The 27773-nt window shown below is 40.0% G+C and overlaps 2 protein-coding genes across 3 annotated transcripts in view; both read left to right on the plus strand.

The window, feature by feature from the left end:
- zbtb20 (zinc finger and BTB domain containing 20) overlaps nucleotides 1-13140 on the plus strand; it is a 51061-nt gene extending 37921 nt beyond the window's left edge. For both annotated transcript variants that reach the window (XM_021591419.2, XM_021591420.2), the window contains one exon: nucleotides 592-13140. In XM_021591419.2, the coding sequence (XP_021447094.1) occupies nucleotides 592-1121 (530 nt within the window). In that variant the 3' untranslated portion in view covers nucleotides 1122-13140. The remainder of the gene's footprint in view (nucleotides 1-591) is intronic.
- Nucleotides 13141-16694: 3554 nt separating this feature from the next.
- si:dkey-251i10.3 (Utp14 domain-containing protein) lies at nucleotides 16695-27524 on the plus strand. The gene is made up of 15 exons (XM_021591421.2): nucleotides 16695-17150; nucleotides 18729-18825; nucleotides 19221-19291; nucleotides 19503-19567; nucleotides 19759-19907; nucleotides 19996-20151; nucleotides 20235-20354; nucleotides 20605-20699; nucleotides 22071-22194; nucleotides 22325-22402; nucleotides 24884-25280; nucleotides 25441-25901; nucleotides 26089-26273; nucleotides 26402-26501; nucleotides 26625-27524. Exons 1-15 carry the CDS (start codon nucleotides 16984-16986, stop codon nucleotides 26907-26909), a joined length of 2550 nt encoding a protein of 849 aa, XP_021447096.2. The 5' UTR covers nucleotides 16695-16983; the 3' UTR covers nucleotides 26910-27524.
- The last annotated feature ends 249 nt before the right edge of the window (nucleotides 27525-27773 follow it).

Raw genomic sequence — 27773 nt, forward strand, 5'->3', positions numbered from 1 at the left:
GCCCTGTATGGTTGCCCATTAAGCGTGTTCTGTAAGATATCACACATTGATTAGGTACTATTTGTCATTTTAAAGTATCAGTGGGTGGTTTGTGCATAAATATTAAAAGTAAAAAATAGGGAAGACAACACCGAGCAGGATGTTGGAAGGGGTTCAAATTTGACCTGAATTCATAATTGGGCCATTTAAGAGCAGAATGAAAGAGCAGTGAATATTAAAAATGATATTGTTTTTGATTAGTTTAGAAAATATATTCCAACTGAGATACTCGTTCATACACTGATAACATGTTAATGAGTAAGAGGGAAATATCGGTGCCTATTCAAATGTAACGAATCAGACACTGGAGGATGAGCGTGCCCATAAACAATGGCTGCTTGACAGTGAGTTCATGGACTGAGGTGTTGGGTTTACTGTTGTTTTGTGATGAGCACCGTCCTCGTTAATTAGCAAAAATCATGCAACATTCTCAAGGCTACATTCGAAGAATGGAGCTTCAATGTCAGTCAGTGTTCTTTGTTGTTTAGCAGGGTTTTGTGTTTTGCTGTCTCCTTTTTCCTCCTAATGACTGTGACTTCTTTGTACATCCAGGTGAGAAACCACATCAGTGCAGCATCTGCTGGCGCTCGTTCTCCCTGAAGGATTACCTAATCAAACACATGGTCACTCACACAGGGGTGCGTGCCTACCAGTGCAGCATCTGCAACAAACGATTCACCCAAAAGAGCTCCCTCAACGTCCACATGCGGCTGCACCGTGGAGAGAAGTCCTACGAGTGCTACATCTGCAAGAAGAAGTTCTCTCACAAGACCCTGCTGGAGAGACACATGGCTCTGCACAGCACAGGGGGCGCCGTCACAGGGCTGTCGGGGGCAGCAGGTGCCAGTGGCCCTGTTTCCATTCCCATGGCCGTGCCCGAACCTGGCGCCGGCGTGGTGGCCCTCGCCATGCCCGTCGGCGGTGGCGCAGGAGTAGGGGGTGGGGTCGGACCAGGAGTGGGTGTGGCTGCGGAGGCAAGCTGCCAAGAAGGGACCACCTACGTGTGCTCCGTCTGCCCTGCCAAGTTCGACCAAATTGAGCACTTCAATGACCACATGCGAATGCATGTCTCCGATGGATAAGTACAAATAGATACACTTCTTTAAAAAATATTAAATGAAAAGAAAAATGGCACTAGATTTTTTTTTATTTTGAGGCATGAAGAATAATCAGTATAGACACTGGCACATTAAGTTTCCCAGAAATGAGTTTTTTTTGTTATTCTAAAAGAAAAACAAGATGGTGGCCTTAAGGCTTTGTAGTTTGATATTGATCCACTGGATGGATCCTTACTACAGGCCTCTAAATGTATGCTTTCCTAAAATACTGATTTATGTGTTGAACACTACCGAAAGGCCTATGAAAGAAACACACACACATACACAAATTCAAACACACACCTATATACAGTATAAATATATCTTTGTATGAGTGTATGTGTTAATCTGTGTATGTGTGTACTCGTGCGTGTGTATTTGTATGTGTGCGTGTGTGTGCGTGTGCAAACATTGCCATGGAATTTGGAACATGGTAAATGTAATCCCATATTGACCGTTTTGGACACTATTAGGAGTCCAAGCTTACTGTGGTATAATTTTCACAAAAAAATATAAAAAATCTGGCTTGGGCTAAAGATTCCCTCTGAAAAATATTGTTGGTCACAAGTTTGCCTTCTTATGTAGGGTAAGAAAAGGAGAGTAATTAATTTGACACTGGGTTTTTATTTATTATTATTAAGGTATTGAGGGATTACAATACAGCTGTTGTGAAGGTACAAATTGATATTAATAATTGTACTGAAATGTAACTTCCTGTGAGTGGGTATAGAAATGGGTATTTAGTATATGTGTTATTGTCCATGCATTTTGATGGTTCAGGTTAAGTTTACAAAATTAGGGTTGTTGATAAGACAGTATTTGAGCAAAAATGTAATATTATTAGGAGTTTATTTCATTTGCATACACTGCCACTAATATCTTAGAAGACTGTTAAGGCTATTAGACCTCTTCCATTTACAACATGTGACATAACAAAAGACTAAAGGTTCTTCTTGACATAATGAGGTTATAAATGATTGTTTAGTTCTATGAAGAGGATTTGACATGTGCAGTTGTAGCAGGCTTGATTGAGTATGCTACCAGACTCATCGTGACTGCTGCTTCGCAATCTGCACCAGACTGTTATCAGCTGTAGATTACAACATGATTGGTCAATATTACTATTAACGTTTAAAGTAAGAAACTAAAATATATTATTTGATAATGGAATGGTTTACCAGGATAGTTTAAGACAGCTGTCAGATAGATTACCGGTAAATTGAGTGATTCTGTGAACTTGCATTGGACAAAAATATAATTGTATGACCTAAATCTCTGTATATCCTGTTCCTATGGACATGACACAGCTATTTGAGCAGGTGGAGAAACTAAAATGCACTACTCCTGAAATGTTAGCTCCACCTGGTGGCCCAAATGGCATGTCACGTTCGGACATTTAATACAGACACCGAGACAGACGAGGCAAAAGAAACCACAATAACATATAATCCCGGATCAATAATTACTTCATAATATAACACAACTTCCAAGACAATAAGATACATTCCTGATTTCACAGATACCTAGACACAGTGTGTACAGAATAGATTTGGGAGTAAAGCAAGTGTCACGTCACTCAAAGGCTCTGCTCTGATATTTGGCTTACTGTTCATGCATTTTATCCAAAATAAGACACACACGTCTGCCTGCAACTGCAATCTGAAGATTTTGCTCATTTCTTTGAGTAGACACCTTTTTAGTTACCATGACGAGATAGTAACTTACCAGAATTACAGTACAGTCTGAAAACAATATGTTGTAGATAAAAACAAAGTGCTGCTTTGCACATTTTCTTCAAATGCCTGTGCTTAATATTTTATTGTTTTACTTAATAAATGAAATTCTATTATTTTCATTTGTTCATTTTTTAAAGGAAAACATCTTTCTTAAAAGCTTGATAAGAGGACTGCATTATTTTCTTGCATAGCCTATATGTTGCACTGCTTGAGCCGATAAGTGCACTACTGTTACCAGAGATATTATAGTTTTAGAGAAAAATAATCATTTTTTATCTAATAATTTGTTGTAGAATTAACGTGTTAGAATAGCTTTGTTCCATTTTACGATAAGGTCATTTTATGTTTCTTAGCTTTTGTTATCTCTTGTTATTCTATGTATTTACTTGTGCTGTGTTTGTGCAAGCGTTTAGTTCTATTTAAATGTGATCCATCGTGTGAGCTTGTCTCTGTTTTCAACCTTTTAATGTATTCTTTTCAAGAGGTAATCCCCTTCAACAGCAGTTGTCCCATTGCATACATTAGAACAGATGCTGAATTTTCATACAAAAGCATTCATGCCAAACTAAATCCCCCCCCCCCCCCCCCCCCCCAAAAGAAAAAAATATTTTATAGTGTCCTTGGACATAAATTATGTGTTTTTTTAGAACAAGTTTCTTTAGGAATTACAGGGTGGGTGGGAGATTGTACGCAGCTATTATTTGCTATTTGTAAATTGTACACAAGTCTGCATCTCTTGTGTTTGTCTGTGTGAGTGTTTGTGTGTGTTGTATAATCAAACTGTTGGTGTCCCAAGTGGAGGTGTAAAACCTGAACTGTAGGGCTTCCTTTGCAATATGCAGTGCAGGTACTGTGAGACGCAGCTTTAGCTAACCCTCTTGGGCTAATAAACACATTTGTTGTGCACATTTACAAAGACATCTATTGATCAAATATTGATAGTGGTAAATACATTGCCCGAGTGGAAGAAGTGCATGGCATCTTGTGCCTAGTGCTTTAATTAGCTTCAGCTGGTTGATATTTGGATAAGGCCTACCTAATACTCTTCTATCATCTTCACCGTATTCTATCTTTGTCTCTTTCAAATTGAAAACAAGGAAGTGATGAGGGCTATTAGTTAGTAATCAATCCCAGAGTTTCCTCATATCATCAGAGCGAGGGCCTTGTATTATGTTTCATAGAGTTTCATCTGGTCACTGAAATAGCATGTGGTTGTCAAGTAAAGGAAACAATATATGTGACTTGTGATTGGGCCGCAGTTTGTTATCCTCTGCTGCAGAGGTCTCTATCGAGAACACAAGCCTATAAATGCTTCTACTCTGTTGCTCCCATTGCTACTCTGTAAGACCAGGAACTGCATGTCTGCATACAAGGTTAATTGTGTCTGTAGTCTTAGAGGACTCTGTAGTCTCATGTTTGATGAGACAAAGTCCTTAACAGATGGTTACAGTATGTAAGGAACTGCTGAGATCTATTTTGATCACATGTTATTGCTCTGGCATACAGTTGTTGTTGGTGGTGGTAGTGGTGGTAGGGGTGGTGGTGGTGGTAGAGGGAGTAGTGGTGGAGGTGGTGGTGTTGTCTGCTCTATGGAACAATATAGAAATGGTCAACCAGCTAGGCAGAGCAGTACATTCACCAAGTTAGTCCCAGTAAACACAGTAAGAACCATGCACTGTGAACTAAGTCCAACCTTCAGTTTCAGAAACAGAATAATGAATGCTACACAATTTAACCATCACTTATTTCTTATGAAACCAAGACCAGACTATAGTTGCTTCCAAATGTATTATCAGTGAGATAATCTAGCATTATTTTGACCACTTTGCAGTCTCTTACAGTCAGCCTAAATGATATTTATGTATTAAATGAATCAAATGCACTATTGACTGTAGATGTTTTTCTAAAGTACATCATTTTCTCGTTGTCATAGGTTGTGAAAAAAGATAATAGCAAAGGAATAGTTTAATGTTGGTTTTGCGATATTTCGAGAGTGGATTTGGGCTATATAAATCACCCATATTATCACACAGCTCACGAGAAAGGTTCATTGGAAACATAACATAATCTTTGACAATACTGAGGCATAGACCTGTTGGCTCTCCCCTGCCCATAGATGGTTGACCTCACTTATACCTATGTGTGACTTACAAGCAGACGTTTAGCATTAGTATCATCTTATGATACTATAAATTGACATGACATAAGAACTTTCCAGGATTTCTTTTCCAGCAACGCCATGTTTTGTCGGCAGTCCCTCCCTGGCCTTTCTTGTCATTCTCTCGTTTGTTTGATTAACTTATTGTACCAGTGGCTCATGTCATTGTGTTCAATTGATAGTTAGTTAAAAAGTTGGGAAAACATGCAATGCAACCCTGAAATACGCCCCTGTCGCTGTTGTCCTTGGTTTATATACTATACAGTCAAGAAAGAGTTTAGAATTTATGTTTGTAAGATTACTATAACATAATGTATTTTTCAGCTATACAATATATTCACAAGTATAGAATTAGTTAGAATTAAGCCTACAGCTTTTCGTTTGGTGTTTTAACTGTCATGTTCTTATATTTCACGTTTTTACTTAATTGTAGAGACACAGGATCAGTTTTGCAGTGTGTTTGAATCATCTATGTGCTTGTGTGTTCCAGGGCTTTAATTTGCCTGTTTTTCTTGCAACCATTATGTACCGGTGCATTTGTAAATAGTTTTTAGTTAGTGGGCAAAGGATAGACAGCCATTGAGTAAGACATCGTAGCTTGTCAGAAGCGCCTATCTTCTCGTTGGACATGAACCCTCTTTTCAAATGGGAGATACTGTACTTTCAGTTGAAGAAAAAAACTAGGACAATATAACAAACGTAGTGCGAAGACTAATGTGATGTGATCAGTTACTAGTATAGCTCTTGTGACTAAGCAGGCTTTTAGAGAAAAACCCATGCTGTTTATCTTACAGTTCCTGATTTACTTTCCTTCAGTGTCCTCACATTCATTGTATTCACTCACCTAGAGTAGTCATACGTAGTAACTCAGAAACAAACAATAACCATGACAGTAAACGTGCTGGCATACATTATACAGATACAGTCCAACTACATAATATCAGTTGAATCTAAAGTATATATACACAGTTTTTTTTATCAATATGTTCTTCATCAACAACTTTAACACATATAATGGAAAGCGTTTGAGATACAGACAGAAATGTAACTATAGGAATATGCTTTGAGGGATATAAGGAGTATGCCTAGCTATCAAGTGCCTATTTATACATTACTATACTAAATCTTCATAAAGTAGTTTTGCTCTCCTACCGTACATTTTCCAAATATATACAGTAGCTATATACACATGATAATCTATACACAAATTATAACAATATTTATACTACTATAACAGCAATGTTGGTCACAGTCATAACACAGTGCATCCTAAGAAAGCCCTTTAAAATATCTTTATCCGCCTCAAATCTTCTATTTATATAAGATAGATTTGTTATTATTTCCTGCTGACATACTTAGTTTTATAACTAGTACATAGGAGAAAACAGCTAAGATAAACAACTGGAGTTCATGAACTGTAGGAAAGGTTCGCTTTAAGGGGCCTAGCCATGAGGCATTCAACAAACTCTTCTTCATTAAAACAATGAGTAAGCATGTGTAGTATTATTATATAGTAGCTAGTCCCTATCTTAATGTTTGCCATTACAAAAACACAACATTGTTTTGTTCGTCTAAAGCTACAGGTATGTGTTCCGAAAGATTTTGAACAGTTTTGCATAGTTTGCCCAGGTTTGTAAGCACACCTAAATTGTCATGACTTCTGGCTTATCAGCACCAGCCATCATTCTTCTGCCACACTGAATGTCTATAATTACATTTGGGGGGGTTTTGCTGTTAAAAATAATATAAATAGTAGTCACTAAACCACTTATTTTCTTACCTTTCGATTTTGTTTTGATGCAAAATACCTACCACAATCAAATGTTGTCCTTAGACATAGCCTAGCTGTTCTCTCAGAATACAGTGATTATGATCTCACATAAGACATGCCAGTCAGTTGAACAAATTCCTTGTGTTTGTTCTCTGGTTGTAGCTCATAATGATGGATAAAGTGTATACTATTGTCTTTGTGCTGTTCGGAATGTTTCAGACCTAGCAATCAATGATACTACTCGGTCCCTGCAGCTAGCTACACGTGCGCGCCTACGTTACAGTACTTGATCAGTGACATCAGTGCAGTGCTATATTTGCTTCAGCTACTACAGCCTACAACAACATAGCAATATCAGTTAGAAGTGCAATCAAGTTTTACATGAAGAGTACCAAGCATTTGTCTGAGTGCTAGCTGTAATTAAAAGTGTCCTTGTGAGCAAGAATCAGACCGCTAGCAGTCTTGTCATAATCTATCGTTTTATGAGAGTGTTACTCTACAATATGATTTGGAATCAATATTCACCAATTGTGTGTCTCTCTACCTTGAATTGATAAGGAAAGTTAGTGTCATAAATGATTAGGACCCAATACCCGCAGCATATCTGAAATATGCACATTCCTGTAATGTCCAGAACATTCCTGTCCCTAGTCTGGCCTCACTCTACGAGATTATGTTGTCGATTATTTCAGACTCTGTAACAAATGATGTGACCCCAACAGCCTTACTAGGACAATAGATCAATGACTTTCTTTTCATTACTTGCTGGTCTGCTCTGCTGGTTATTTTGTCATGTGACATTTTCCCCTCTACGTTGGTTTACGTTTAGTTGAATCTCCACAATAATCATCCTCACATTTATGTTTATTATAGTGTCACTGGCTTGCTAAACTGTATATGATTGCAGATCAGTCTCAGAAAAGCACTGCTTAGCATCTCTGGCATTGATGGTCCCATCATTGGATTTTCTTTAGCTTCTAACCATAGTGCAGAATATGCCCCTGCATAAAGGAAAATGGCCTGCTTGCTACCATGGTGTGTTCTTCTGGAACATGGTGTGTCCTTCTACCTATCGGATTGTGTTCCATATGCAATATATCTCAAACTCTCCCTTAAATGTTGTCTCTTAGTTACGGAGAATACTGAGTCATCTAGAAGATGTGGAGTTTGAAAGGTGCTGAATAAAAGAGCCTCAACAGTAGCTTGCTTAGCACCTTGAATAATTGTCTTGGGGCTTTCAGCAGGTCTCTTGCACTTCTCACATGTCCAAAATATAATTTATGTCTATGGTGAGATCAAGCAACATGCACTGCACTGTATTACCCATATGTTTTTCTACGTTTGTCTCTCTTTTACCTAATAGGTTTGGTGAACATATTTCTGCCCACTTTCTGCCGTGTATCAGACATACTTGTTGTCTCAATCAGCATGCAATCATATATAATTAGTTTGGACATGCAGAGCTTCCATTACAATACGTTGCTTGGTGTTGTTAAAGGTGCCGGTGGTAGTAATGATTTGTTGTGATATGAAACCAAACCATCCGGGGGCTATTGAACATGTTGGATGACATATGCTTGTTTCCGTAAACACCAAAGAATGATAAGAATATCACAGTGTCTGAATTTCAAGCAGAAAGAACATTATCTGTTGTGTAAGCGATAACAAAGACTACCAAGATGTACGTTCCTATAAATTTGTGTGTTCAAATCTGGCAAGATGGCTAAAATTATATTTTCTTTGATACTCAAGACAGGGTGCTTGTGAAAATGCTTTTCTGCGTTTTGTCCTCTGATCGCTATTGGTAGACTGTAGTTGAATTGTTGTGTTAATGTGCCTACTGTAGACCAAAATAGATTTTCTAAAGAAATTCAGCAAAATATAAAAAGAAACCTGACACGTAGTAGTTGTTGTAGAACTATAGCATGTTATAACATGAATAAGATTGTAAATGTTGCATTGTTCCTCTGCTTAAAATTAATACTCAATATCCATTAGTTATTTTTTCTACACACACTTAGCAAATTGATTTAGGCCTTTCCAATACACATTTGATTTTGTTTGATTGATCCGTTTATCTTTGTTTAATCCGTTTGTCTGTTATTCCAGTTTTCAGTAATTGATTTCTTCCTGCCGTATTGTTGATTTCAAAGCTTTTCTTCTCTGATAAACTAAATGCACTCGATTAGTGGAGAACTGATACTAAATTGACATGCCATGCACAATTTATCTGTTTGTCTGACTAATATTCTAAAGACATCTGTCTCAAAATGTTATTCAAACATATAGTGGAAGATCCATACCGAATTTAGACAGTTTTTTCAAACTTTGAGGTGGACCAAAATATGAGTTGCTTTTGCACATACTTGTTTTGCAATGTGTTGATGCCATTGAGTAAAAGAGTAGGAAGATTAAACTTGCCGCTGCCCATAACAACCGAACCAAGCAACACAAAGAGGCCTAAATCTGATTTAAGGGCAAATGATTTATCCCACAATACGATATTATAACATTTTGATGGCTTACCTAGAGCCTGCTACAGATACATTTCCCCCAGAGAGCTTTAAACTCAAAAGCCAGCTGACATTTGATGAATAATTAAGGCAAAAACAACAAAACGGTGTAAAGATATTACTATTAATTGAGTTGTATTAACATCTTGATGAGTTGGACCAAATTTCTTATCAGTTGGTAGCATACAGTACATGATGTTGATTACTACATTATATATTTGTTGTAATATGAATTGTTCATATCAAAGAAAAATGTAAACCGTTGGAAAATATGTATTAGTAAAATGTCACTTATTGTGGAGGTATGACATCATTTGTATTAGTAAAATGTCACTTATTGTGGAGGTATGACATCATTTGTATTAGTAAAATGTCACTTATTGTGGAGGTATGACATAATTTGAAAGTTTTTTTCAAGCTGGATGTTTGAAATATGATTAGTTATTTGGGTCATGCTTCTTTAGTGTGGTAGTTGCATGAAGTCAGTGTCTACATTGGACATTGTAAGATCCACTCAGTGATGAATCAGGAAGTCAGTATGCTCCCACCGTACATGTGTTGATTTATGTTACAGAAAGCTTCGGTTTTTAATCAGATATTCAAGCTTTTTTTCTGCCATCTTAAAGCTGTTTATTTAACAAATGTACCTGCAGTGAAAAATAAGTTGCACTTACACATATATATATATATATATATATATATTATATATATGTGTGTGTGTGTGTGTGTATGAACATGTATTTAATTAAGAATCTTTTGTTAGGTTTTGTTGCCTGCTTTGGCTTCTGATTTCTTTATCTTCCTGATCAAATACTCCTTATATATTAGAATAATAAACTTGGCAGAAGTGGAGCTGTTGTAGTAAAGGTATTTAACATCATAAATAAGCAACCCTGACTTATATGCTGCAGTAATGTTGTTTTTTCACTTTGTTTTCTTTTATGTGTGCTCTAAATTGGTTGGTATTTTTATTACTGTTATGAAACAACCTTGTTTGAATTGTAAGACTGCTGTTTTGAAATAGGTGATGAGTTTTTTTGTATGTATGTATGTAGGTAGGTAGGTAGGTAGGTAGGTAGGTAGGTAGGTAGGTAGGTAGGCTACAAGGAAGTTTCATACTTTGACTTGTCAAACACTGGACTGGAGTGTGTTTTCCAACATTTCCAAGTTGAGAGCTACTATATGAGACATGAACCGACTGCACAGAATACAGCCTTATCGCACCCATTACCTGACAGACAGAGAGGGTCCAACCTGCTACAGAAGGAATAGTGACTTCTCTGATTGGAAATTATATTTCCACCATTTAATAGATAAGGTGCTGAAATATATTTGCCAAAATGTTGCATTTGTCAGGCTTATAAAATCTGGCCATCATAATTATACAATAATGATTTCAAAATTCCCTGTTCTAACAAAATAAGTCAATGCTAAAATATCAAAAGGGATACCACTTAATAGCAATTCATTAATCAAAAGAAACCACTTGGTATATGTTGTCTTACTATGTCAATCAAACATATAGATTGAACCCTGTAGTGATCTTAATGTCAGAGTCTTTTTTAGAGCCAACTACCACTTATCAAACCAGAAAAGAGATTTGCACTAAACATATTTTGGTCTTCGTTGATGGAAAGCAATATGACACAGAACAATTGACACATTCTTCAAGCCACAGTATCTCAAATAAGAGAGCTGTCTGTGCACAGGGGTAATGCTGTGTGATATTTGAAAGGTTTGTTGGGGAAAAAAATTGTGTAAAGGTACAGAATGGAAACTTGTTGTCTTTGAGACGCACATTATAAACTTGGACACGCACACATTGTTGTTCAGAGTTGACATATTTGACCAATCAGAAGTGTCCGAGTCTGAGGTGCATAGTTTCCTCTTGTGATTGTTCTGGAGAAAATGAAACGGCTCTTACTAGCCCTAAATGAGGGACGGGAAGGAGAGGAGAGTTACAACATATCCCATAAACATGTAATCATTGTAAAATGTCCTCATCAAAAAGATAACTGAACAAAAGGTCAAAAAAGGTTTATGTTACGTAGACACATTTTTTTTCTCCAAATGATTCCAACATAAGACATTAAACTTCCTCCATGTTAAAACATACAGTTTTCTTCACTGATTTACTCATTTTTTGTTTTAAAACACTCATATGATCTGTAAAGATTCAAGGTAATTTTTTCTGGGAAATGATTGATTAAAAATATTCATGAAAAAAAGACTACAACATTTGTGTAGTAAAACACTGATGGATGGGAAATGCAGCTTTCCTTGTCAATTGTAACATCAGTTTCGCCATCCAAAGAATCAAAGCCCACACACATATATTGTCATTCATAATTATCCATAAGAGAATAGACAGAGTAGTGAGGTGAAATATTGTTGTTGCCTAAATGTTCTTTATTGAGGATTTTAAATCATCAATCATTTATGATAGCAATCATGACAACTATGATTTTTGGTATCTGGAAATATTAGCTTTCCTGTTAGGCCTACCGTTTTGTGGTGCTGCAGTTTGTCTAAATATGTTGCGTGTTAGAGGAAGCATAAGTATGTGCCTTCTTGTAATCTCCTTGGTGAGCTTGTTATTATTGAGAAGCTTAAGCCAGCCAATTGTGTTTGCACTAAAACCAAATTGCTTTTGTGATGTAGGCTATTTAAAGCAAGCTTGTTGCGTCACTTTAACCGTACAGTATGCATGAGGGTGAAATTGGTAAGTGATAGGGCTAGAGCTCCCATCTGTTGAACTAGTGCAGCTTAGGGAATCCCCTGAACATATCAGCTTTGTACTGCGTTCAGTTTTTGATTCCATCTCATTCATTACTCTTCTAAATTATCACAGACACATGTTCCACAGTAAATAGTCTCTGTGGAATATCCACACTCTAAAAGATAAGTAAATAACATAAGAAATCAAATACAGCTCTCCTTTTATATTTGTTTCATATGCCACAGCTGAACAGCTGCATTACTGTAGTAAGAGATATTCAACCATTCTCTCAGCCCATGGAGGTGCATGATTACAAGAGGTCGCCTCGAGACTTGGTCAACGTTATTTTTATGTTTTGTGAAAGTTTCTGTTTCTAAGTTATTTGTGTTTGTTTAAATCTAAGAGAAAGACCTACAGTACATGCTTTGAGTCTTACAAATGCACCTTATTCATGTCAGTCTGAGTGGAAAAGACTGGCTATGTAATATCTCTGGTTTAACACCTTACTACACAGCATGTTTTCACTTTATGACAGTTTTGCTATTCTTCCGTGCATATGATTTCCAAAATAAACCTTATATATTTTGTGAAAATGTTTAAAGGGATGTGCCAAAGTTTGGAGGCGATCTCCCAAGTTTTTATGCTAATTATTTGTTCTTTCTTCCTCCTTCAGTTATCACAATGGTATGTCAAACCTTTCCTATCAATGTGTGAAAGCAAGTTATTTCAGCAAACAGTATCATTACCTGCCATTTTACAGCAAGCCCTGTATTTCACGTATATTTACCAGTGATGTGTATTTGTTATTATAAAGAAAAATAGCCGTAAAGCTTCATTATGTTACATAATATTGTGACTTTTTTCGAAAAACTGTGAAGACTTATCTTGCATATACTTTATACAGAAGTATTAAGCCTTAATACAAAAGACTAAAAAAAGTGAGGAAGAATAAACTGATTGTTGCTAAGTAAGGATGATTTTTTGTAAATGTTACCAGCACTTTTTTTGTAATTTTCACTCTGAGGTATTGTACAAGTTCACGCTGTTTGTGAAGTTTGATTATGAAGGAATAAAAACTAGTACTTTCCTGTACTTCACAGAAAGTAATGTTGTGTTTTTATTTCATTAAAGGATTTGCTTATGTTGCTACTTGATGCTTCAATAATTCAAAGGTCCATACTACATTAAAGCCACTGATTTCCAAACAATTTCAACTACTGAAATGTACTCTTTGATGGTCAGCCTATGCAGAGTGTGGTTTTGATCATGTTAAAAAAAATCATCCCCAGACCATAAAGTTCAAATCTTTAGTTCAAGAAAAAATAAACATTTTATGATTCAAGACATTAGTTATTGTTGAATGCACCTTCTAGTTGGCTATATATAGCTGTTCAGGAAACTACATACCTCTCCAGAATTAAATGATGGAATTCATTCAAAGCCATCATATGGCTGTATACATTGTTTTACCACACAAACTATGTACAAAAAGACATGAAAACAACCCAACTATTATAGTCATCCTCACTATATGAGCCACATTACAACTGGGTATGTTTATTTATTTATTTTCTCCACAATGTTGTGGTATCCAATTGATAGTTACAGTCTTGTCTCATCGCTGCAACTCCCATACGGACTCGGGGAAGCGAAGACACGACCCAACCAAGCCACAATGCTTCTTGACACAATGCCCGCATAAACCGGAAGGAAGCCAGCCACACCAATGTGTCGGAGGAAACACAGTCCAACTGGCGACCGTGTCAGTGTGCATGCGCCCGGCCCGCCTCAGGAGTCACTAGAGAGTGATGGGACAAGGACATCCCTGCCGGCCAAACCCTCACCTAACCTGGATGACTTTGGGTCAATTGTGTGCCGCCCCATGGGTCTCCCAGTCGCGGCTGGCTGCGACACAGCCCTGGATCAAACCCAGATCTGTAGTGACGCCTCTAGCACTGCGACGCAGTGCTTTAGATCAATGCGCCACTTGGGAGGAAATTACATTATATGTACCTTAGCTTTGATTGGACTGATCATGTCAACATCATATTTTCAAAATCTTAGCTAGCAAGCTAGACAAGCAGTCATCATCATAAATCACGTTGACAATCTACTGGCAAATCGCTTTCAATCGTTGTCATATAAAGAGGAAATTATAGATAAAACGTATCTGTGCGCATCGGCCATTGGACACAAACGTTACACAACAAGTTGGAAATCGCTAATTCAACAATGAGTGGTTTGGAAGGAAACAGTGGCTAACTCCGAGTGTTGCAAAGCAATCACTAGCCTACTATTCAGTGTTGTGGGTGTGTGGTTCAAGTCTGGGTTTATTGGTCTCTTTTCCAAGCTTAAAAGGATAAACTTTCAACACCGTGGGCAAGAAAAGTTTGAATACATTGGCCATGCTGTCAATCCAGCATGACTTTAGTGAGTTCAAGACAACTGGGAACTCTGAAAAAAAAATCATCAAATATTGTAAGAGCGGTTCTGACTTGGTGTACAGGGAGAACGGGGCCCATGTTCTGAATTCTGTCACTGTACATTTCTAAAGTTCTGAACAAATGGTTATGACTACGTCCGTCCCAGCTTGCTCATTAATGTCTTAATCGAAATTACGGATTGCCTCTTATGCGCTCGTCGTCCCCTTATGCCATAGTTTATACATCTCAATTGTCAGTAGAAACCACATTTGTTTAGGCAAGTCAGCCATATCAGCTATGTTTTTTAAAAAGGCAGTAAATGAGGCTATATGAACTGTTTTGCTGCCAGACAAGGCTCCGCTGATAGCCAGGTGTAGCAGTTGTAAGGATTCACTCCATTGTGCTGAAAAGAAAGCTCTGCTGTTGGGATAGCTTTATGTAGGCCCTAACAGTTTGTGGGGGGAATTCGTGTTCCAGAAGAAGATCAGTCATTAATTATGAACAACAACTACCGAGTGGCGCAGCGGTCAAAGGCACTGTATCTCAGTGCTAGAGGTGTCACTAAAGACCCTGGTTCAATCCCGAGCTGTATCACAACTGGCCGTGATCGGTAGTCCCATAGGGCACACAATTGGCCCAGTGTCGTCTGGGTTAAGGGAGGGTTTGGCCAGGGTAAGCCGTCATTGTAAAATAAGAATTTGTTCTTTACTGACTTGCCTCGTTAAATCATTTTATTTTAATTTTATTTTTTTATACACTGGATGGTCATGGTTTGGGCCTAGCATAATTTTTTGGGTAATGGGTAACTGCATAAATGGAGTGTGTCTGTAAGTGGCCTTGTCAACAGAAGTGGGAGGATCAAGAGAAGTGGGTGTATGGAAAGCGAATCAGCTAATTGGGCAGATTTGTTGTCACTCAAGACCGTTTTGCGTGGCTGATTGCTACTGCTAACCTACAAAGCATTACATGGGCTTGCTCCTACCTATCTCTCTGATTTGGTCCTGCCGTACATACCTACACGTACGCTACGGTCACAAGACGCAGGCCTCCTAATTGTCCCTAGAATTTCTAAGCAAACAGCTGGAGGCAGGGCTTTCTCCTATAGAGCTCCATTTTTATGGAATGGTCTGCCTACCCATGTGAGACGCAAACTCGGTCTCAACCTTTAAGTCTTTACTAAGACTCATCTCTTCAGTGGGTTATATGATTGAGTGTAGTCTGGCCCAGCGAACCGCCCTTGCTGTCTGCCTGGCCGGTTCCCCTCTTTCCACTGGGATTCTCTACCTCTAACCCTATTACAGGGGCTGAGTCACTGGCTTACTGGTGCTCTTTCATGCCGTCCCTAGGAGGGGTGCGTCACTTGAGTGGGTTGAGTCACTGATGTGATCTTCCTGTCTGGGTTGGCGTCCCCCCTTGGGTTGTGCCGTGGCGGAGATCTTTGTGGGCTATACTCGGCCTTGTCTCAGGATGGTAAGTTGGTGGTTCTTCAACCCCTCTAGTGGTGTGGGGGCTGTGCTTTGGCAAAGTGAGTGGGGTTATATCCTTTCTGTTTGGCCCTCATTGGATGGGGCCACAGTGTCTCCTGTCTCAGCCTCCAGTATTTATGCTGCAGTAGTTTGTGTGTCGGGGGGGCTAGGGTCAGTTTGTTATATCTGGAGTATTTCTCCTGTCTTATCCGGTGTCCTGTGTGAATTTAAGTATGCACTCTAATTTTCTCTTTCAATCTCGGGAGACCTGAACCCTAGGACCATGCCTCAGGACTACCTGGCATGATGAATCCTTGCTGTCCCCAGTCCACCTGGCCGTGCTGCTGCTCCAGTTTCAACTGTTCTGCCTGCGGCTATGGAATCCTGACCTGTTCACCGGACATGCTACCTGTCCAAGCCCTATTGTTTGACCATGCTGGTCATTTATGAACATTTGAACATATTGGTCATGTTCTGTTATAATCTCCACCTGGCGCAGCCAGAAGAGGACTGGCCACCCCTCATAGCCTGGTTCCTCTCTACGTTTCTTCCTAGGTTTTGGCCTTTCTAGGGAGTTTTTCCTAGCCAACGTGCTTCAACACCTGCATTGCTTGCTGTTTGGGGTTTTAGGCTGGGTTTCTGTACAGCACTTTGAGATATCAGCTGATGTACGAAAGGCTATATAAATAAATGTGATTGGTCCGCATGACTAGTCGATTGTTGAAAACTGTCGCATTTTTAGCTAAGCCTAACATTCTGCTAACCTACCACCTTAATGATCCTAACCTGCTACGTTAGATTTCTTAGCCTGATATGTAAACATTAAGCTACTCATCACGGTTGATCCAGCCACTGATGTTTTTTGTTGTTGCTGTTGTGTTACACCCATCGCTGTTGATCCACCAACTTCTTTTGCAACGCCAACTTTCAGACACTTCAAGCAAATAATGTTTTCTAACTAACCTCATTGTTCTACCTGTGCTGCAAATATCCAGTTACCCACACTTGTCAATTTCAGCAGATCTGGGCCACGAGTACCAACTGCGTAGTACGCAGCATTGATGTCCCCGAACATGCCAGCTGTGGAACACGCGCTTTTACGACAGCGTACGGCAGACTTGACTCCCATACGGCATTTACATTGCACGTGTGTTTCTAGCGAGTTTCTAGTCAAAATGGCCAAGTCAAAAGCTGCACGAAAGAGTGGAGAAAATATGAAGATTACAAGGTTTGTGCACCGAACTCACATTTTCAATAACTCGGGCCTCTACTGATATTCTTTACAGTGCGACTAATTACTTGAAAGGAAAGGAAAGGTCGAGAGCCACTGATGGTGCCAAATACATCAAATTACGTTTAGTAGCTAACATTTGTGTTTTAGCTAGCTACCTGGCTCACCAAAGGAAAACGCTTAATGCATAGTACCAACTGTAAAGTTTGGTGGATGAAGAATAATGGTCTGGGCTGTTTTCGTGGTTGGGGCTATAGTTAGGATAGGCTTAGTTCCAGTGAAGGAAAACCTTAACGCTACAGCATACCATGACAGCATACCCAAGATATTAGCCAAATCGCTAACTAACGTGATTTGGTGTATTTGGCACCATCAGTGTCTCTCAACCTTTCATTTCAAGTAATTAGTCGCACTTATTTCTTACACTACATGACCAAAAGTATGTGGACACCTACTCTTCGAACACTCATTCCAAAATCATGGGCATTACTATGGAGTTAAAATCCAATTTGGTCACATACACGTGATTAGCAGATGGTATAGCGGGTGTAGCGAAATGTTTGTGCTTCTTGCTCCAACAGTGCAGTAGTATCTAACAAATTGCACAACATACCCAAAAATCTAAGTAGGAATGAATTAAGACTATGTCTATGGACGAGCGATGTCAGAGCAGAACGGACTAAGATACAGTAGAATAGTATAGAATACAGTATATACATATGTGATGAGTAATGCAAGATATGTAAACAAAGGGTCCCCACTTTGCTGCTATAACAGCCTCCACTCTTTTCCTGGCGTCCACCAAACCCAGATTAGTCTGTTGGACTGCCAGATGGTGAAGTGTGATTATCACTCCAGAGAACGTATTTCCACTGCTCCAGAGTCCAATGGCGGCGAGCTTTACACCACTCCAGCCGACGCTTGGGATTGCACATGGTGATCGCTTGGCCATAGAAACTCATTTCACGCAGCCCCGGATGAACAGTTATTGTGCAGATGTTGCTTCCAGAGGCAGTTTGGAAGTCCATAGTGAGTGTTGCAACCGAGGACTAACAATATTTACTCACGACACACTTCTGCACTCGGCGGTCCCGTTCTGTGAGCTTGTGACAATTCTGCACTCTGTGGTTCCGTTCTGTGAGCTTGTGTGGCCTACCACTTCGCGCCTGAGCTGCTGTTGCTCCTAGACATTTCCACTTCACAATAACAGCACTTACAGTTGACCGGGGCAGCTCTAGCTGAGCAGAAATTTGACGAACTGAGTTGCTCCATCATATGACGGTGCCACGTTGAAAGTCACTGAGCTCTTCCGTAAGGCCATTCTACTGCCAATGTTTGTCTATGGAGATTTCCTGTGCTTGATTATTCTACACCTGTCAGCAACAGGTGTGGCTGAAATAGCCAGATCCACTAATTTGAAGGGGTGTTCACATGCGTGTGTGTGCTAGCTAACTACACGTTGCACAGAACTCCGGGGCTAATGAGGAGGGTCTTTGGTAGATTAGTCAAATATTGATGGAATAAAAAGATAACTAAGTGCAAAGTAACAGGTAGCTCTTTTGTCCCCCACTCCAGTTCCTGTGAGACGGTGGTCCAGGGGATGGATGACGAAGATGACGAGGAGCTTCAACGTGCACTGGCAGATGACATCATTAGTGCTAGTGAGGATGAGGTAGGATACACACACGCCTGCAGTAATTATCTTGAGCAATAATAAGACGGTAGCTTATCTGTCTATTTGGAATTTGAAACATGCAGGAGGAACATGCAAGAGGAGGTCACTATATTGAGAATCAGTATGAGCTGACTTTTCAAAGCACATGAATTCTGGATTGGTCGGTTCATTTAGGGTACAGTGTAGTGCTCTACGCTGACCTTTTTTACAAGGCACATGTTTGCTCCTAAGTTGAAAATGTATGCATACAGAAATACATTTAGGAGCATGGAAAAAAATGTCTCCGGGTAATAAAGCTAGAATCCTTCATTTTCTCAGTCACTGGTATTTACGTGGATATGCGAGTAAAATGGACGAATGTAGAGCCCTGCTGTGTGTTTTGTCTCATACAGGGAGGCAGCGATGATGAGAGGAAACACTGCAAGCTGCTGGAGGCCATCAGCTCGCTTGGGGGGAAGAAGAGGTGAGAGATGTCAGAACATTGTGCTCCTATAGTACCTTCCTAGATGAGTTGGGCTTCTGGAGTTATACGGGAGAAATGAGGACTGGTGAACTTGGCCCACCAATTCATTATATTATTCACCAGTATGTAATGTTACATTTTTACTTGCATTGCTTTTGTAGCCATGTTTGATGTGTTTTTTTTGTCTGGTGTGCATTGTTCTCGCGATCAGGAAGAAGCTTACTGAACGGTCTGAAGCAAGCATTCAGGTGTCAGAATTCACAGTCAATGCTGAAGGTAAAATATGCTAAATGTACCTGATTTACTTATTTGAAAATACCTTGTGCTTTTATCAAGGTGTTTTGTTAGTTTGTGAAAGTTAAATGTCTGTAATGTCAGGATCCAGCAACCGTGATGGAAATCCAAAATGTGTTTGAACAATAAGCTGAGTCTGAACTGTATGTCTGTCTGCGTGTCATGACTGACAGGTGAAGGAGACAAAATACATTTGTCTGACCTCATTGGAACCTTGGATAAGACCCCCAGTGCCTTAATCAAGACGAAGAAGCAGCTGAAGAACCTTCAACACAACCAGAGCACCCTGGAGACGCCCCTGACCAGGAAGGAGACAGAGAAAGTAAGACCACCGACAGAGGCAGGATGTCTAGTCTTGAATGCAGGCCACTGTGCACAACTCAGACGATTGAACAAATATTCTTGTACAGATCCAAAGAGAAGTGGCTTTTGAGAAAACGTCGAAAGAGGTGTCTCGCTGGCAGAGTGTGGTCCTACAGAACCAGAAGGCAGAGCAGCTGGTCTTCCCACTGAACCAGGAGCCCTCTGGCCCCAAACGCATAGAGCAGGTGGTGGCTGGATGGAAGGTGGGTGTAAAAAGATCCTTTTGATTTTTCTGTTTATGTAACATGATTATAAACTAATTTCAGATTCATATTTTATGTTCAAGGCCCAAACCCCCCTAGAACAGGAGATATTCAGCCTCCTACGCATGAACAAGCAGCCTCTCCATGACCCTGTCTTGACACCCACTGAGGAGGCTTCTCTCAGGGCCATGAGTCTGGAGGAGGTGAGTCCCCGCCTCAAGCATGACATCCAGTATGTGGTCAGATGCGTAAAATAAGCTGAATATGGTGTGTTAGTGCTGGGCAGGAACAGAGGCCTGCACGCACTACTGATATTGACTTCATTCTGTATGTGGACAAAACGGACAATGTACTGAAAAACAACAATGTACAAATGAGGTAGTTTTTCTAAATGGTTCTTGGTTGTCACATATCTACAACCAATATATAATACATTGTTACATTTTTTTGCAGGCCAAGATCCGTCGTGCAGAACTCCAAAAAACCAGAGTACTACAGTCTTATTATGAAGCGAAAGCCAAAAGGGGAAAAAGAATAAAAAGCAAAAAGTGAGGGTTTGATATATATATATATATATATATATATATATATATATATATATATATATATATATATATATATATATATATATATATATATATATATATATAGCTATCCATACCATGTAGTTCCCTATATTAATGAGGGTTTGATATAACCGTACCATGTAGTTCCCTATATTAATGAGGGTTTGATATATATCCATACCATGTAGTTCCCTATATTAATGAGGGTTTGATATAACCGTACCATGTAGTTCCCTATATTAATGAGGGTTTGATATAACCGTACCATGTAGTTCCCTATATTAATGAGGGTTTGATATATCCGTACCATGTAGTTCCCTATATTAATGAGGGTTTGATATATCCGTACCATGTAGTTCCCTATATTAATGAGGGTTTGATATATCCGTACCATGTAGTTCCCTATATTAATGAGGGTTTGATATATCTGATGTATTACGTACCCTATATTAATGAGGGTTTGATATATCTGATGTATTACGTACCCTGTATTAATGAGGGTTTGATATATACGAACCATGTATTACGTACCCTGTATTAATGAGGGTTTGATATATACGAACCATGTATTACGTACCCTGTATTAATGAGGGTTTGATATATACGAACCATGTATTACGTACCCTGTATTAATGAGGGTTTGATATATACGAACCATGTATTACGTACCCTGTATTAATGAGGGTTTGATATATCCAAACCATGTATTACGTACCCTGTATTAATGAGGGTTTGATATATACGAACCATGTATTACGTACCCTGTATTAATGAGGGTTTGATATATACGAACCATGTATTACGTACCCTGTATTAATGAGGGTTTGATATATCCAAACCATGTATTACGTACCCTGTATTAATGAGGGTTTGATATATACGAACCATGTATTACGTACCCTGTATTAATGAGGGTTTGATATATACGAACCATGTATTACGTACCCTGTATTAATGAGGGTTTGATATATCCAAACCATGTATTACGTACCCTGTATTAATGAGGGTTTGATATATACGAACCATGTATTACGTACGCTGTATTAATGAGGGTTTGATATATACGAACCATGTATTACGTACCCTGTATTAATGAGGGCTTGACGCTTTATTTATTTTGCACTACAAAAGTGAACTGTTGTATTGATTTTCCTAAATTGTGCGGTGAGAAGAAATTCCTAGCTTCTGTAGCTGTAAATTCTGCTGGAGGATGAGCAATGCGAAGTAAAAGGAAATTAGCTGATCCAGGAGGAGGTTTATTTACTGAGATGGTGGAAGGAAGGTGGCTTGTGAATGGTGTAAGGGAACATCGGAGGCACAACATGATGAATAACATTCCCATTTCTTCCCCAGATACCACAGGATACAGAAGAAAGTGATGCGCAAGGAGTATCTAAAACAGTTTGATGAAATGGTTAAGACAGACCCTGCTGCTGCCTTGGAGGAACTAAAGAAGATGGAACTGTCAAGAATGAAGGTAGTAGGCTTTGTGAGACCTTTACATGAAAGGAGAGAGTGATGGAAACAACTTGAAAGAAACTAAGAATAAACTGTGATTATTAGCATTAAACCTGCTTATTTTCTCTGTTTCATCTCTATTCCCACAGGAACGAATGTCTCTGAAGCACCAGAACAGTGGCAAATGGGCCAAGTCCAAGGCCATCATGGCAAAATATGATGATGGGGTAATGTGCTTTTAAGCCGTTTTTAGATGTTTGTTTAAAAGATATTACGCTACCAGTCGCAATATTTTATTAGCAAAGAATATTTTAAATGTATTGGCGGGCAGTTTGAAAGAACCAGTGTTTTCAGAAAAGAGCTGTATCATGTGGAGATAGACATTTATCAAAATGTTTAAAATATAGGTAGTGAGTCACAAAGATACCAATATTTTTTTCAAGACTAAAATCAATATAGTCTGCAAATGACAATGAGAAAATGCAAAGATGGTGTGCATGTACACATGCTGACTGGTCAAACGGTAATATTGTTTATACAACTCTTTATCAATCTTACACAATGTAATCAGTCACCAAAGTTGATGGTAATTTCATTTCTAGTTTAAATTCTGTAGTTTTTTTTTTATTATTAAAAGGTGTGTGTGAGGGCTGACCTCTGACCTGTCAAATATGGAGCCCACTCCAGCTCTGTGGGCACTGCTTTTGCCAGAAGGATCCCACCTGAGGAAGCCCTAATATGGATGCTGTGCTTTAATCTGCACAAACAGAGCCGTAAAATACAACTCAGAAATATGGAATGGCAGTCAAAATGTAATGCCAGTTTCAAATATGTAAAATGCAGGTCACAAAAGTAATCTGTGGAGTCACAAATGTCACATTCACAAAAACATATTCGACCAGTAAAGTAAGAAATATGTTTGTAAAATGTGCTGTATTAACCAGAAAAAAGCTATCTTGCATTTATTTGCTAATCTGTTTTCGTTAATGATGACTCCTTGGCTTTTGGATGACATACTGTGAAACGACAATGAACAAAAATATTAACACAACATGTAAAGTGTTGGTCCCATGTATCACAGAAATGTTCCAAAAAGCTTAATTCTTTCAAATGTTGTGCACAAATTACTTTACATCCCTGTTAGTGTGCATTTCTCCTTTGTCAAGATATGTCACACCTGTCAGGTGGATGGACTATCAAGAAGCTGATTAAACAGCATGATCATTACACAGGTGCACCTTGTGCTGGGGACAATAAAAGGCCACTCTAGCATGCAATTGGCATGTTGATAGGAATGTCCACCAGAGCTGTTGCCAGAGAATTTAATGTTAATTTCTTTACCGTAAGATGTTGGAGGCGACGTTTTATAGAATTTAGCAGTATGTCTAACCGGCCTCAACCGCAGAGCATGTGTATGGCGTTGTTGGCGAGCGGTTTGCTGATTTCAACATTGTGAACAGAGTGCCCTATGGCGGAGGTGCGGTATGGGCAGGCATAAGCTACGAACAACGAACACAATTTCATTTTATTTATTTTATTTTTACCTCTTTTTCTCCCTAATTTTGTGGTATCCAATTGGTAGTTTCATCGCTGCAACTCCCGTATAGACTTAGCAGAGGCGAAGGTCGAGAGCCGTGCATCCTCCGAAACACAACCCAACCAAGCCGCACTGCTTTTTTACACAATGCCCACTTAACCTGGAAGCCAGCTGCGCCAATGTGTCGAAGGAAACACCGTACACCTGGCGACCATGTCAGCATGCACTGCGCCTGGCCCGCCACAGGACTCGCTAGTGCACGAGGACATCTCTGCCGGCCTAACCCGGAACAACGCTGTGCCAATTGTGCGCTGCCCCATGGGTCTTCCGGTCGCGGCTGGCTGCGACACAGCCTGGACTCGAACCCAGAATCTCTGGTGGCACAGATTCACTGTGATGCAGAATCTCTAGTGGCACAGCTTCACTGTGATACAGTGCCTTAGACTACGGCGCCAATCAGGAGGCAACAATTGCATTTTATCGATGGCAATTTGAATGTACAGCAATCCTGATCCTGAGGCCCATTGTTGTGCCTTTCATCCACCGCATGATAAAGCACAGCCCCATATCGCAGGGATCTGTACACAATTCCTGGGAACTGAAAATGTCCCAGTTCCTCCATGGCCTACATACTCACCAGACATGTCACCAATCTGGAACGACGTGTACGACAACGCGGTCCAGTTCCCGCCAATATCCAGCAACTTCGCACTGCCATTGGAAGAGTGAGACAACATTCCACAGGCCACAATCAACAGCCTGATCAACTCTATGCAAAAGACATGTCGTACTGCATGAAGCAAATGGTGGTCACACCAGATACTGACTGGTTTTCTGATTCACGCCCCTACTTCTTTTAAAGGTATCTGTGACCAACAGATGCATGTCTGTATTGGGGCCTAATGAATTTATATCAATTGACTGATATTCCTTTTTATGAACTCTTTGAAATTGTTGCATGGTGCGTTTTATATTTTTGTTCAGTGTGTGTATAAATACGGGCTAATTTACAGACAGGTTTTTATTTAAAAGTTGCATTCTATATTTGCACAACACTTTTGTTTGACTCACTACTTTCATTTCTATCAAAATGTTTAAAATATATCGCCATAGGTATGTGTCATGAGACTGAAATAAATTGGAGACTCATTTGGTTTCTCTTGGTCCCCAGGCTCGCAAAGCCATGCAGAAACAGCTGGAAGTGAACAAAGATCTGACGCAGAAGTTGGTAATACCTGCTGACGAAGATGAGGAGGATGAAGAGGAGTCAGCAGAGACCTTGCCAGACTTTGTGAATGACGTAGAGCCCATACTGGACCAGGTGAATCCATGGATGAGAGGCAAGCTTTCTACAGAGCCTATGATGGAGGAAAGCAACCGTTTACATCCTCCTGTTTGGCCCAGAGAAGTGGGAAAACCAGGGGAAGGACGGGACGACCAAGAGGAGGATGAGGAGCAGATGGAGGAAACTGAAGAAGAATCACTTTTAAGAGGGTTTGAAGAGAGGCGGAAATTGCGTCAAACTGAAGATGTTAAGGTTGCACCTATGACTATGGAGGAGAATGACGGTAAGGTGATTGATATAGTGTGTCACAATGTAGCATCAGGTCTTTGCAGATTAGTTTCACTCTATCATGATCAGGAGTGAAATGTCAGTGGGACAAGTTCCCAGTTTTGTGTTTGTGTTGTCTCTCACAAAGTACAACTCCTTTTCCATTCAAACTCCAGATGGGAAGAAAGCTGAGATTTTAGAGATCTCTGATGATGATGAAGAGGCTGTAGAGATTTCAGATGATGAAGAGGCTTTAGAGGTCTCTGATGATGAGGAGGCTGGGCTCTCAAATTTCACCAGCCTGTTCCATGGGCTAGTGAACCACATGGAGCCTCCAGCTGACCAGCCCAAGGCAGGCCCAGGTCTAGGCCAGGGGGAGAGCCCTGCCCTGCTGGAGGAGGGCCTGGTACGGGTTAGGACCCTGGAGGATGTGGAGCTGCTCAGTCAGGACATCTCTGCCAGTGACACAGCACTTCTGACCACCCGGGATCTGGGCACAGAGGAAACAGACACTCAGTCTGCAACTCAACAGGCAGACAAAAAGAGAAAGAAAATGATTGATCCCAATGAGGTTCTGACCAAGGAAGCAAAGGTCATCGAAATGCCGTTGGCTCCAACAGCTGTTGAGGATGTTGAGGTAAGGGACACAGTTCAAAGACCAATACATGTATTTTTTAAGGCGCATCTGAAACGAGCGCCCTTCGGTTTGCAGAAGGCTTCAATGCACCAATCAGCTCACCTTCCTGCAAAAAGATCTTTACGTATCCTATGCTGTTACCTGGGAAATTAAACTCTGCCTTTTCTGTCATGTATTGCCATCTCAGGACAAGGAGGAACAGAGGGTCATCATTAAAGAGGCCTTTGCAGGGGATGATGTCATCTCCGACTTCCTGAAGGACAAAAGGAAACAGGAGGAGGCAGGAAGGCCGAAGGTTATTGACCTGACGTTGCCTGGATGGGGAGAGTGGGGGGGCCTCGGTCTCCAACCTTCTCGTAGCAAACGCAAGAGGTAAGTAGATGGCAAAGGCATTGAATTGTGGTCTTTTGACAAACTGCTCCAAGTAGTATCATGTAGGCTTAGTGAAGGTATTTTTGAGTTTGTCCCCCTAACATGGTTTGCTTTTTCGTCCACTTAAGATTCCGGGTAAAAGTTGCTCCACCTCCACCAAGACAAGACCAAAAGCTCCCTAACATCATAATCGCAGAGAAGCGGGATTCCTCCATTGCTGCACACCAGGTGACCTAGCTCGCGTACTATTTACTACAAAGATATGACATTGTCAGAAGAGGATGCCCTCTCCCCCAAAAAAAGTATGACAATGAGTTCTGGTTTAACTTCTTCTTTCTTCATCTCTTGTAGGTGTGTCAGTTACCGTTCCCTTTTGAGAACCCCATACAGTTCGAGCGCACCATCCGTTCTCCTGTTGGCCGCACCTGGAACACCCAAAACACAGTGCAGAAGATCACAGCGCCAAAGGTCGTCACCCAGTTAGGTGCCATCATTGAGCCAATTGCTCGGGAGGACTTAATAAAGGACATCAGACAGGCAGTCACAGGGCCCAGTATTAACCTGGAGTCAGACCAAGGACCTCAGAAGAAAAGACGCTCGCAGCAAAAGAAGAAGCACAAACGCAAAAAAAACTGATGGTCCTACTGGTTGTCATCACTGAAATGTCTGAGACTGTTGATAAGAACTCATTCTGTTCATTAGTTTAGGGGCTTGATTCAATCCGTATCGCTGAAGTTCAGCGCTATAGTGCGATTTGAAATGTCAAGGTGTCAATTGAGCTGACATACAGCATTTATCGTATATGCCGTCTCTGCGAACGCAGACACGTTGCCTTTTAAATGTCAATCACGCTACAGATTGAATCGAGCCGTCCGGTTGAATTTGACTGCAGAGGGTTCTGTGTCTACTGGTTATGTCTATTTTAGTGGTTGACTCCGATGAGGGGAAACCAAGCTGTGCGCTTTCTGGGCAGTTCTGACTAATTACCATACCTGGCTCTGTAAGGAAAGCCAGTTGACCTGATGGTTCTTGGGGAGTTGTTCTCTCCACAGATATTTTTTTGTATAAATAAAACCTTGAAATGAGACCATGATGTCATGAAATATTGTAAACCTGACTCTGGGATATATCAACAAAAAACAGGTGTTCAAATGGAGGATATAAAAGTACACTTTCATAGGAAAACATCTGTTTATATGAAATAGTTTTGTTGGTTTAAAGTGCTTAATAAAACAAGTGAAACCTAATAAAGCTCACTGTCTGGCCCTTTCAGGACTATTCTGTATGAGGTGCTGTTTTATTTTACCATTATGTTTAAAACATTTTGCTACATGGAGTGCGTTTGCTGGAAAAAGTTGATTCTTGAGAGATATTCCATTAGCAAAATAATTTTTCAACTCATCCAGAGCAATGGTCAGTAATCCATAGATTAGAGCTACTCATGGTGTAAAAGCTTGCTGTTGATGACATGACTTGGTGATTAAACACAGTTTACTTGGT

The sequence above is a fragment of the Oncorhynchus mykiss genome, chromosome Y (assembly GCF_013265735.2).
Source record: "Oncorhynchus mykiss isolate Arlee chromosome Y, USDA_OmykA_1.1, whole genome shotgun sequence".
NCBI lineage: Eukaryota > Metazoa > Chordata > Actinopteri > Salmoniformes > Salmonidae > Oncorhynchus > Oncorhynchus mykiss.